The sequence below is a fragment of the Primulina eburnea genome, chromosome 10 (genome assembly GCF_022965805.1).
Source record: "Primulina eburnea isolate SZY01 chromosome 10, ASM2296580v1, whole genome shotgun sequence".
Taxonomy (NCBI): Eukaryota; Viridiplantae; Streptophyta; class Magnoliopsida; order Lamiales; family Gesneriaceae; genus Primulina; species Primulina eburnea.
The window spans coordinates 10,678,373-10,691,357 of NC_133110.1; the positions used below are offsets into that span (position 1 = coordinate 10,678,373).

The 12,985-nt window shown below is 34.2% G+C and overlaps 1 protein-coding gene across 2 annotated transcripts; it reads right to left on the reverse strand.

Annotated features, from left to right (window-relative positions):
• Positions 1 to 1,574: 1,574 nt before the first annotated feature.
• Positions 1,575 to 12,767, reverse strand: LOC140803091 (dol-P-Man:Man(7)GlcNAc(2)-PP-Dol alpha-1,6-mannosyltransferase). 2 transcript variants are annotated; one of them, XM_073158793.1, is made up of 20 exons: positions 12,635 to 12,767; positions 12,461 to 12,546; positions 12,273 to 12,314; positions 12,085 to 12,130; positions 11,696 to 11,782; positions 10,716 to 10,771; positions 10,235 to 10,352; positions 9,823 to 9,881; positions 9,292 to 9,363; positions 8,638 to 8,701; positions 8,439 to 8,542; positions 7,274 to 7,345; positions 6,402 to 6,488; positions 6,247 to 6,314; positions 5,856 to 5,924; positions 5,707 to 5,789; positions 4,553 to 4,652; positions 2,710 to 2,775; positions 2,224 to 2,317; positions 1,575 to 2,006 (listed from the first exon to the last, which is right to left on the reverse strand). In XM_073158793.1, exons 1-20 carry the CDS (start codon positions 12,666 to 12,668, stop codon positions 1,929 to 1,931), a joined length of 1,485 nt encoding a protein of 494 aa, XP_073014894.1. In that variant the 5' UTR covers positions 12,669 to 12,767; the 3' UTR covers positions 1,575 to 1,928. The 2 variants fall into 2 exon arrangements, with proteins under 2 accessions (XP_073014894.1, XP_073014895.1); XM_073158794.1 differs by lacking the exons at positions 9,823 to 9,881; positions 10,235 to 10,352.
• Between the last annotated feature and the right edge of the window lie 218 nt (positions 12,768 to 12,985).

Sequence of the window (12,985 nt, forward strand, 5' to 3'; positions counted from 1 at the left end):
TTTAAACCGTCGATTCGATTTTTAGTTACCTAAAACTATAAATAAATCATAATAATTTCAGTTTAGGTTCAAAATTAAAACAAGTGCTTTGGATTACGGGTCGATTTGGTTTCTGGTTTTTTCTGGCTTGGATTTTCGATTTTCCTGTTCAGATCATATTATGCCCACCCTAGCTACAATCCTTCTACAGTCTCTGGTGGGGGTTAATCGATGCCCAAAGTTGATAAAAAAATATACGTACATACGTTGTTGTCGGAGGTGAAGGAAAATGGAGAAAATTGTTAAGAATGCTCGCCCGTGGAGGAGAATACACGCCGGAAGAGGATATTCACAATAAAAAGTAATACTCTTAGCATAAAAAGTAATATTTTTTCATGGATAATGCAAATAAGAGATCCGTCTCACAAAATACGACCCGTGAGACCGTCTCATATAAGTTTTTGCTACACAGAAGTTGATTCGTATATCGAAAAGTTGGGTGGAGATTTTAGCCTAAATTGCCCTAAAATAAAAACATATCAAAATCATAATTATTTTTAAAATACAAGGGTTAAATATAAGTTTGTGATAGTTAAACTATTTCATTTTAAATTAGACTTTTTAATTAAGAGTGCGTCTTATGTGAGACCGTCTCACGGATCTTAATCTGTGAGACGGGTCAACCCTACCCATATTCACAATAAAAAGTAATACTCTTATCTTAAAAGATAATATTTTTTCATGGATAATCTATTTAAGAGACCCGTCTCACAAATATGACCCGTGAGACCGTCTCACACAAGTTTTTGTCTTTAATTAAAAAATTGCATAGTAATAGTAGTTTTGTTTTTAATATTAAAAAAACACTAATAATAGTTTTCGAAAGTTCTTATTTGTAAAAAAAGATAGAAATTTCATCATTTACTTTAGAAAAATTTGAGAAACATTATAGGTCTCAGGGCCTCGTGAGAATAATAGATAAATCCAATTAAGATAATTTAATTTTAATAAAATTTTCTTTGATAAAATTTATTTTTAAATAATTGTAAAATGCCCACTTTCACCATCACTTGGTCCAACAGTGTTTTGCTAACTCATTTTTGTTAATTATATTTAATAAATATATTAAGTAAATTACTTATATCAAACAATATTTTTATGCGCCGAATGGTTAAATTTAGATTGCACAAAATCAATAAACTAAGTATTATTTTTAGAATTTATCCTTTTCATAAGGATTAATCGTGTATTTTTAAATAAAGTCGAATTAATCATATTAGAACGTAAAAATGTATACATATTCAGAAAATTTCAGAATATTAAATGAGATGCATTTCCTAGTAACAAAAGTTACATTTTTCTTTTTGCGAAATATAATTGATATTATTTTGTTTTTTTTTTTGTTATAATAATTATTGATTTTATCATATCTCCAATCATTTGATTTTACCCACGGTTCCGGGTCGGGTGGTGCCCGTTCCCAATCCAATCTTGGACTGGTTCGGTGATTTTTAGGCCGGTTCTGGTCCGGTTCAAACCGATTCCGAGTTCCGTGTCCGACTTTGAAACAATGGTAAAACCAAACACCAACCAGAGTACCAAAACTTGTGAATAGTATAATAGAACTCAAGCCAATTTTATGCCGTGTAGTGGCCTAAACATCACATGCGTATTGCCATATTTCCATGCACAAACCTCGAAACAAAATCTAGTGCAGAAAACTTTCCTGCAGTTGGAAAAAGTTAAAGGTTCCAAAAGGATGTAGAAATGCCACCTTGTTTACTTCTCAGAATGTTGAAAAACATGCGGTTCTCGAGATTTCGCAAGCATAAAAATCATGTTTCTTCCATGTATATCTGTTTAAGTAGCCAATACAAGGTTCCTTTCACTGTGCTGCTTGCAGAACCTTTTAGCTTTGATTTATCTATAAGCATCTTCCTGTCAATGCATTAGCATCCTGGCCAGCTTTTATAGAATATCTCCTTGTTACCAGCTCGTCCATGGACGAATACCTTGGGTTCCCTGACCTGTTGTGAATGCATATAGACACATGTTAGTATGCTAAACTAGAACAGAAATTTCATGCTTCGTGCAGTTCAGATAATCGCCATCATGAGTTAAAAGTCCGCATTCTCAAGAATATTTGACGTGGCAAAATATAGGCTACATATTTGTTAACATTTCCTAGTTTAGAGTAATCCGCATATCATCCTGAAAAGTATGAGACTCAGCTCCTCAATATACCAGTACTGCGGGAGGAAATCCAACACGAAGACGAGCTCTGGTGAACCCCTTTGTGCTAAAAAGACACTCAAACCCTACAATCTGAGATTGCTCACTGCAACATGGAGAAACCATGAGAAAAATTGGTTGCGTTTTAGCTGCAATATATGTGCAAGTAATATGAATGTTGGATATGGAGAAACCATAATTTGCGATAATGATACTAATATGATAGACAAGCTGGAAAAAAATGTATGTTCACTTTGACAAGTCTCAAATCTCTTAAAATCACATCTCTCATAATAATTCAGTATGCAAACGGCAAATGTGTCTTTTTTCTTCAGAACCATTTCACTTGCAAATTGCCATGACTAGCAGTAAAACTGATCAGTTTGAAAACTTAGTCGAGAGCAAAGGGTACACGTTCCCCCAAAAGCAAAGTTGCATTTCAGCCAGTTTCTTAGCCACATAAATATGAGTGTGATCAAGTACGATCAAGAAACTCACCTTAAAAGGTATGTAAAATTTTTTCTCTGCAAATCTCCCAGAGGAATCCCTTCTTCTTTCGAATACCTAGATCGCAATATATAAGTATCGGAAAATCTAACAGTCAACTCAGTGGGGAACAAAATGTTCTAATGCAGGATCAAAGGCCATTATTGAGAGAATAAATTGATTTAGGATGACGTTAAATTTCTGTATTGTCCTTGTATGTAAATGGGGTCTAATAGAATATGGAATAACATCTTTGAGTTATTCGACTTAAGGCTATAAACTAGCTATAATAAATTGTGATCTAATATAACTTTGAATGAGAACACCTAAAGCATCCGTGGAAATCAATCTCTGTTTTCCCTTCATCTATTATTGAAAGAAGAAAAAACAAAATTGATTTCCCTGTATTTCTCTGGCTTTAAAAATCCAATGGCTAACAAACATGGTGGTTATTTGCAGTCAGATCAGGTCATCACTGCACCAACCACATAAGCAACATGCAAACTAAAACACCTCCACTCATCTTACTCATTGAATGGAAAGAACTATTTGAAGTGGCAACACCTAGTTAAAGCATTTTGCAAGGGAATGAAAAAACTCAGCCATCATACAGGAACTAGGCCAAAAGGTATAAGAGACAAGTGCTAAAGGTTGCAAACTACCGGAAAATCCTACAGGCACCGATAAAAAACCTTAGTGATACAAGCACAATTATTGATGATTAAGATACTGATAAATAACTAGTCAGAAAATTGATCTAATTGTCTCGGAAGGGACCTGAATAGAATAAGTGAAAGTAATGAGACAAATGATGGACAGGAGAATATAACGAAAAAAACCTCATCCACCAGAAAGTAAATTTGGTTCTAACATGCTAATCCTAGCAATGGAATTTCATTGGACAGAGGCACAAGTATGGAGTTAGAGGCAATTGCAGATGCTGATCTTGTAGACTTCATAGTAGATAGGAGGAGAACAACTGGACACTGCTCCTTTATCGTAACCTAGACATAAGTGAATATTTGTTGCTTTTATCATAGATGATCTAAGAATCGAGTGAAAAGGACCAACAAAGTAGTATTACAAGCAGACTATTAACATTGCTCCCAATCCTTTGCAACATGACAAGACAAAGCAAATAGAGGTAGACATGCATTTCACTAGAGAGAAGCTTGATGGTGGAATAATTTGTACATCATACACAAATAGAGGCATCCCAAAAAAAAACATTGGTGAGTAACTAATTTCAGAAAATCACAAGCAAAGCAGGAACAGAAAATTTCTTCTCCAGCATGAGAGAGATACTGCAAAATCTCAATCTAATACAAAAGACAATGTTCCAATGTATTATCGTTCAAGGCAAATATTGAGAACATGTCATTTTAGGAATTTCAGTTTTCCTGATTGTCTCCTTGCAATTGGTAAGTGGGATCCCAGAAAATTAAAGTATTCCATAATTAAGTTTTCTGACTTGAGGCTACATATTCAGACTAGACAATGAAGTAAATATAAATTTGAACAAAAAAAAGCTCTTCTGTCTTGGTAATAGATGACTCAAGAAAAAAAGACTAAAAACAGTGCTAGAGATATCAAGAAAGGAAGAGTCGAATTAAAATCAATAGAAAGAGTATATAAGCATGCAAGACCATAAATTTTTTTTTTTGCATCCATGTATCCGTGAGAAAAGAGAAAAACATGTAATAAATCTTTTACAGAAAGCACGCAAATAAACATTTAACTTTATGTCAAATTTCGACAACATTGTAAATTTTTTTAAAATCTCGATAAGGTTATCATGTTATGCAGAGAGTATACACAGTCTAAAAATAATAAAACGAAACATCATCAAACATACCTCCAGGGTTCATAATTTTCACAGAAGCGCGAGACCCCGTTCATTGCTGAGAAGGTGTCAATGTGAACCCATGTTTCATTTGAATTTTCCATTAAATACCCTGTAAAGCCATATAAGCGTAGAAATTTGCAATCTAGGATGACAATAAAGTAAAAGGGAAAAAAATACAAATTTGAATTTTGTATTAAATGCCCTGTAAAACCAAATACGCTCATAGCAATTTGCAATCTAGGATGACACACATGATTTAAACTAAAGTAAAAGAAGGAAAAGAGAACACATACAAATAAAGAGTGTGCATGTGTGGGTGAGAAAGAGAGATGGATGGAGGATAGGGAACCAATTCTAATTCATATTTTCAAGAGAAAAGGTAAAAAAAGTAATACATGCTCTGATTAAACCAATGTATCAAAATTTTGTATTATAGAACTGATGACTCAAACTAGGTTTGGTTAATGATGACAAATATATATGGAACCACTCTTGTTTATGAAATACATCATAGCATTCACTTAAGCCTTTCCATTTCCAAGCAATATGTCATGAAGCTATCATTGCCTATGCAGTTCAACTCGCACAATGGCACAAGCAAATTTACATTTCAGAGGTGAGGGGGGGTGGTGTTATAATCTTCAATTTTGTGTACATGTGAGCATGTCCACGAGAACATAAAGTTCAGTTGGTTCTGGGATGAGTGACTTCTAGTTCAGAGGCACCAAGCTAAATGTACAACAACTGCAGGCGTTCAAAATGCGGAGTCTTTGCCATATTCCATCACCACATAAGTCGGTTGCATTGTGCACCATCCTTACACACAAATTTCATACATGCATTGCCATCATGCCCGAGTTACACTAAACCCAAAGCCTGAACTAACAAATCATCTCAACTTACAAACCACCTACCTGGAAAGCAAACCAAATATTTTCTTATTTCTACATCCATCTAACCATCAGGATCCAATCCAAAGGGAAGTCAAAAAATACCAATCATTACACATTTATTGATTTTCAGTCAAGAACCACAAAAGCACCAAGAATAAAAAAATCTGCACATCTTCGAAGATACAAAAATGTAAGGCCACTTCCCACAGAGAGAGTTTAACACCAAATTGATGCAATAAAACAACAGAAGAAGAGGGAAAGAGAGCTAACCTGTCTTATGCAAAGCTTTTATGGCATGACCACTTGGGTAGTTTTCGTAAGACGCCATAAATGTCAAGAATGTACACCCTAGACTACATATCATAAAGTCAGTAAAAACAATCAAAAAGCTCAAATAATAAAAGAGGACTTCATTTAACCTGATCATGAAGCCTCCAATCATGGCAACATAGAGATATTTCCAGAAACTCTTCCTCCTATTGTTGTATCTAAGTAAAATTAAGACAACACCACCAAAACATCAACATAAACAAAGAGAGAACAAAACATGAATCATAACTTCGAAGAAATGACAATTAATGTAGCCGAAACATGGATACTTAGCAAAATAAAGCTATTCCCGGTTAGAATTTTGAGAATCACCTATTTCTATATGTGATCTGAATACGTGAACCACATCATATTACTAAACATTTGTTTGTCAATACTACAAACTAGATAATAACAGCTAAAAGGGTACAGGAACACTAGGAACAACACATAAATATTTGTATTATGTATTCAACAATTTATCGAAAGGAAATTACATACACCCTGCTAGCAGCCACTGCAGCTGAAAAATTGAACATGGGAAGAGAACTAATGATGAAACGGAGTTCCTGTAAAAGAAAAATCTTAGCAAATCAGATGTACAGACATTGGCATGAGCTGAAATGCTCCCCAAATTGTGATTCTAAAGGCATTACCTTGTGTGGAAGCTTTGAATAAAGCAAAACGAAGGATAAAACCGGAAATACGTGAAACCAAACTCTTCTGTCAAGTAAAATACCTAGCTGCAGGAAAAATTCCATATCAAACCAGATGCATGAAATTCTCCAGCAATTTTATGTTTTTTCAAAAACTGAAGTCCCGTTAAGTAGGAATTTTAACTCCATTAAACTGATCTCAAACTTTGTCCTTGTAGATTCTTGAATATACTTGAAGAAATATAAGAAATGGGATGGTTTAAAGAGGGTGACGGCTGTCTCAAAGGATGAGTAAATGGAGTACATAGAAGATACAACCTCAATTTGGAAATAAGAATTGGTATATAGGTTAATGAGAAAACAGAAAAACGACTAAAGTTGAAACAGTCAACACCATAGAAGTCATATTCAGTACAAGATTGAGTATATAACCCCCCCCCCCCCCCCCAACCCCCTCTCAAGCTGCAAACCTAAGTGAGAACACTTCCACTAACAATCTACTGAATATTGCTCCATAAGCATGCTTCACACTCTTTGATCTGTTATTCTTCCTCTCTTTTCTAACTACATAACGACCCAAATAAGCCCTCTTCCCTTCGTATACTCCACATATTTAAGGTTCAACATAAGTTGGGCCCATTATATTTGAGCTCAATAGAATTGAAAACGTTTTGCCCAACATATGAAAGTAATGAAGTATGAGCGAACCGATCATTCGAAAACTTAATGTAATATTTTGTTCAACGCACAACAGCACATTTGAGGTTAATCATTTACATTACATCACTTCAGGGAAGCGAACAATCTTGCAGGAATCATGAAGCAGTTTGATAGCGTGGCAATCAATCTATTTAGTCAAATCTTACACTCACCAAAAAGAGTGGATATCCAGCCAGTAAAGAGCGGGGAAGTGCTGATGTGAAGTACCAGTGAAAAGAATGTGTCTAAAGAAAGATATTAAGGAATAAAATAAATACCAAACAATCCAAAATAAAAATGCATCACTCAGAAGAGTTCGATTGAAAAAGATATATTATTTTAATCCTTAGCCTTCAATCCAAAACAAAAAGAAAAATGCACCTGTTTTACAACATAGGAACAAACAGAGAGATTGATAGGGGCTCTTTACGACCACCAGTAGGGACCCATGCCTGACTAGGGTCTTAGAACTAGTTCCTTTACTGTAAATGATAGATGATACCATAAATGCATAAGTGAGAAGACCTCTAACCAGAAACACTGACAATTCAATGTCGTTCCCTGGTGAGTTTGACCACCTGAGAGGAGGGGGATATCCTACTTTTCTAAAAGTTGTACTTGAGTATAGCACTTGGTGAAGATTCATAAAAGAGATTTCTAAATCTAAGGTCGATGAAATATAACAGTTGGACGAATCACATTGGTGAAGATTCATAAAAGAGATTTCTAAACTAATTTGATTCGTCCAACTGTTACATTTCATCGACCTTAGATTCACCGTGAATTGATTGATTGTTAGACAAGTCTCACATCTCATGTCAGCATACAAAGTGCAAGGGGTAATAAAAGTTCTAAATTTGTCACCAAATTTTTTGGCATCGTAAGCAAGTGGGCATCTGTCCTTATCTTCAGGGATGAATAAAAGCCAAATTCAGTGTATTCAATCAAACCTAATCAAACTTAGACTGTCCATATATGAAAAGAAGCTCACAGTTGGCACAAGATCCTAGCTTTATCTTGTTTTGAATGTACAGATATTGAGCAATTTCCTGTGGAAAACTATTTAATAACTTTAAGTAGTCAACAGATACCCACAGAGATTGAATACCCGAGCATCGTGTAAGTTAAATGAAGTATTTTTAAATGGCCATGCAAACTGGTTATAGAAAAGCCTATGCAAAAAGAACACAAGACCAAGAGAAAAACAGGTATTGTGTGTCAAGAATCTAACCACTTATAGTCATTTATCAATAATTTTGCACAAATTACACCCAGTAATCAGTAATTTTGCATTCAATTCATTCTAAAATACATTTTTGTCTTGCAATGGAAGGATACACCCCATTCAGAACTTCGGTTCAAAATTGAGTTAAACCAAAAAACTTCCAGTTCAGGCCATGACAACTTTCTCCAAAAGAAAGAATCGACAAGTATTGTGAGACCTGCAGTGCAAAAACTTCAAAACATTTGGCATAACAATTACAAGACTATGTATGAAGTCACATAAAAAAGTGTTGTGGTATAGTCGGTCACAAACCTATGCAAGCCAAAGCAGTTATCAAGCACGATATTAGAGCCTTTGGTAATGAAATTGATCTAGACTGCAGTCAATTAATTAATTAAAAGAGATTCAATAATAAACGATCACTGAGCTACCACAAAATCAAGTCACATAGGGCGGCCATCAGTTAGGAACAGCTCTTTCTCATGGTAAAAATATCCGAAACAGGATTTAATACATGCTAGCACCATATAAATTATCTTTACCGATTCCACTGGATCCAATCTTCACAGCTAACACATCTCTCTAAGGAAATCTATATCTTAGAATTAATTAAAATCTTTCATGATGCTAATGCCAAATAAACTACCTCCAAAATAAGGTAATAGACTATAAGGAAGAAGAAAGTCAACCCCTCCAAAATAAGGTAATAGGCTGCCACTTATAAGGAACAAAAACAAAGGGTACATGATCATAAATCAATCTCCTTGAAAGTCAAGGTCATTTGAATATTTTTGCAGAAAACGTATAGAAAAAAATTATCATTGCCTGAAAATAGTGACTAGACATTACAGCAACGTAGTTGTGAGCATGCGGAGACGCACATGCACGCATGTTTGGAAGAGAGACGGAGGGGAAGCATAACAAAATGGAAGAGAATATTCCCCAAAACTAATCTACACAGCATACCAGCAATAGCTCCAACCCCAGAGGTAAGACAAGTAATAACACGTCGCATCTAAGGACAACAGTGGCAAAAATCTGAGCATCAAAAGAATGATTAATGGTTAGACAAAAATATAAACATGCGAATAATTCATCTCATGGTATGTATTCTTCCTGCAAGTTTTTGTATACAATTTATCTAGAGAACTTTTAGGATTGCAATGAAAACGAGAAAGGTTAACTAATTAAAATCAGGAATAGTATTAAAAGCTATAGGCATACAAGGGGATAAAGATAATGTTGCCAAAACAGATAGGCAAAGGGAATTGGTTGGCATATTTATACGAGCTGAGATATATTTGATCCTCCCATTAGTCATAAAGCAAGATATATTTGTGATCTTCAATTAGCATGGGACCATAGAAAGTATGTATTTATCAGGTATAAAGTGAACCAGGAAAATTATTTGCAGGAATAAATCAAAGACAAACATAGAATATGGAAGCTACCACTGAATATGTCATATTAACACTTCATCATTAAGTGTAAACATACCAAACATCTTAATGCCGCAAAAAAACGACGGTTAAACCAAAAACCATATGCCAAGTTAACTGCAAACAAGAAATTCAGGTAATGAGTAGCTAAAAAAATGCAAATGGAGGTATAGTGTGGAAAGTAATGCTTTTCTCAATCTTCACAACATTTAACTCAGAGGGTTGTCCATGGTTTCATTCTAAATTCTAACATGCACCAGATAATATGAGGTGATATGCAAATGATTTTGTTTCCGTGCATCTTAGCATCTCCGGAACAAACTAAAATGGTATTGTCTACGATTTTCATTATTTTTATAGAATAGCATGTTACTTTTAAGAGCCAATGCCAGAGTAATAATTCAGTTATAATCACAATTAAAATTAAATTGGTATAAAAAAACAGGGTTTACTGCAGGTAGTAATATCACCTAAGCCAAAGGCCAATATATTAGGAAGTGGGCGTGTGCAGTAGAATAGCACATGAAACTGAAGTGCGGTCAATATTACAAAGAAGGCTTCAACTTGAGAGCCAAAATTCTTCCTAATCTGTTCAATTAAGAGTTGACACAATGTTAGACAAAAGAAGTAAAGCTCAAACATACAATTATTTCTACAAATTCTTAAGATTAGGAAAAGCAAGCAAATGATTGTGTATACATATGCACGATGTTCCTTCTGAAATAGGTACGAGTTCCCTAAGATATAATGAAACACCATGACTTGATCCATTAGTGAATAAATTTTTTTATGACATGACAATCCCCAAGGATTGGAATCAATGACTCTGACTGGTAAGCATAGATGATAGCATATCACAAGTCCTCAGGCCCGATTTATTATACATACATCACTCAGGATGTAAGTGAGAAAGAGTAGAATGGTGATCAAAATTAAAAATAAATCTTATACCTGAATGCGGAAAAAGCGCAATGTCGACAGGATGATACACCCTAAAGCCAGACGAACTGGAAAAATAAACTGAGATTTTTAGCTGGCACTAAAATATATGGAATAACTGAAAATAATTAGAAAAGTCGAGTGTTATCGATCTATATGTGCTATATATTCAGAACACCAGGTGATACCAATTAAAAAAAGTATATGAAAGACATTAGCATGTCATTCACTGATATGTATATCGTAGGGGCTAGGAGTTGATAGTTCGTTAATTGAAGTAAATCGGTTTTTAAAGGCTTTGTCGGTAGTAACTGATAAGAGAAGCAATATAACAAAAGGAAAGTTACCAAGAAGATGTATTCAACTATCAATTTGCTCGACGACATTAATTTATTGTCATCATAGTCAAAAACCCTAATCAGTAGCATAACACCTCTGCCAGAGGCATGAACAGCTAATAACTATTGGTTTTTTGGCATCCTAACATCTTCCATTTTTTGGTTATTATGTTCAATCAAGTAAGTTTTTAACATATTACAAAGCACTATTAATTTATTCCAACTAGAAGGAGCTAAAATTCAATGTCCAAATCATCTTCATCTAATTACTTTAAAATAGAATATGCCACTGGGACCTCTACTAAATTTAGATTCAAGGAATACTTTTTAGCCATCAAGTGTGGCTTATGCAAGACTAATATCAACAAGCTTACATTCTCAACCAAACATCAATATTGATAGCTTGTATCATTGACCAAAAGGCCATACCGCACTAAGTGAGCCAATCCAGTGTACAACTTAGGTTAATACTACGTAACAACACGATACGGAACTTTTTTAGCACTTCAAATGCATGCACATATGATCAAATAAAAACATATCAACTGCATATCATACTCGGGGTAATATCTTCTCGTAGAATCTTCATATAAGTAGAAATAGAAATATAGAATAAAACAAGACACGTGAACTTGCCAAAAGGAAAAAGGTTACCTGCATAAAGACTATAAATCTTTGGTAATTGCAGTAAACTTGCTACCAGTACAAAAGGAGATGCCAAAATTGACACAAGAATGGCACCTATAATCATGATATATAGTAAGAAACATCATCAAACTATTAAGGCTGACCTTTACTTCAACAGACAGCCCAAGTTCGGAGTTACCCTTCACTCATTATGATAAACTTCGGAGTTAAATCTTGAATCAATCAATTTCATGATTTTAAAGTGCATATGTAAAACTTTGTACCACTTCTTCGAATTGGAACATTCAATGTGGGATTGAAGGCACGCAAAAATTTGAAGTAGAAATCCAGTTGACCATAAGACAACATGATAGAACAAAATGAAGAATATAATAAAGTTGTGCAAAATATCTTACCAACAAATGTTCGAGGAACCACTCCTGGAAATTCTAAATGATCATACTATCATGTGCCGGACAATGGAAAACCAAAAAAAATCAAATTAAACAAAAGAAAAAATAAGTTGAACTGAAACGAATATACAGCCCCTCGTCAAAAATAAAAAATAAAAATGCAGCCAGGCAGCCAAAGGATCAAACTTTACCTTCTCTATGTGATGCCGATGATATAAAATGTCGTGCATTGCCTGAAAAACAATTTTTATTAAAAGCAATCCAGTCGGAACTTTCATAGACTCGGAAAATATCTCAATTTGACTCCAAGAAAACGGGTCGGAAAAAAAAGCCCAAAATCATAACTACATGAACAAAGAATTGTGGTCTTCAACAACACCTGAATATTGAAGCTTTCTTCAACCTTTGTGTAAGGTGCCATGAACAAATAAAAAGCAGCAATCAAGCCCAGAAGCAGATCATAGCCTCATCACAACCATTTACAGATTCATTCATTAGGACTCAAAATTAAAATTATATTCAAATGCAAAATATATCCAAGAAATAAGAATACCATAAATTTGCATATCTTTGGATGTTAAAACCATAGCTAGGACGGCTGTAAATCAAAGCACTGTTCGACGAGAAAGGGGTCGAAGGCTGAAGGTCGACTCGCGACAAAAATTTAATTTCAGTAATAATAATAATAATTTGTTGCGAAAAGTAAAAATTTTACGGTAAAAATAATTTTTTCTACTCAATTGTGAATTTATTTGTAAATGGTGAGATTATTTATAAATTTTTTTTACAAATAATCCAAAAATAAAATACATCATTACCTACATTATCACACGTTAATTTTCAATATTTACAACTCTTATTTTCAACATTCAAATATTCAATACACATATTTTAAATATTATTT

Bases quoted from the DNA above. Each gene is read 5' to 3' on its own strand.
- LOC140803091 (XM_073158793.1), bottom strand. From the start codon at position 12,668: ATGGTTTTAACATCCAAAGATATGCAAATTTATG. The intron at 10,353-10,715 runs GTATAAGATTTA...TTAATTGAACAG, and splicing joins TGCGCTTTTTCCGCATTCAG to ATTAGGAAGAATTTTGGCTC. The intron at 2,007-2,223 runs GTATATTGAGGA...CATTCACAACAG, and splicing joins GATTTCCTCCCGCAGTACTG to GTCAGGGAACCCAAGGTATT.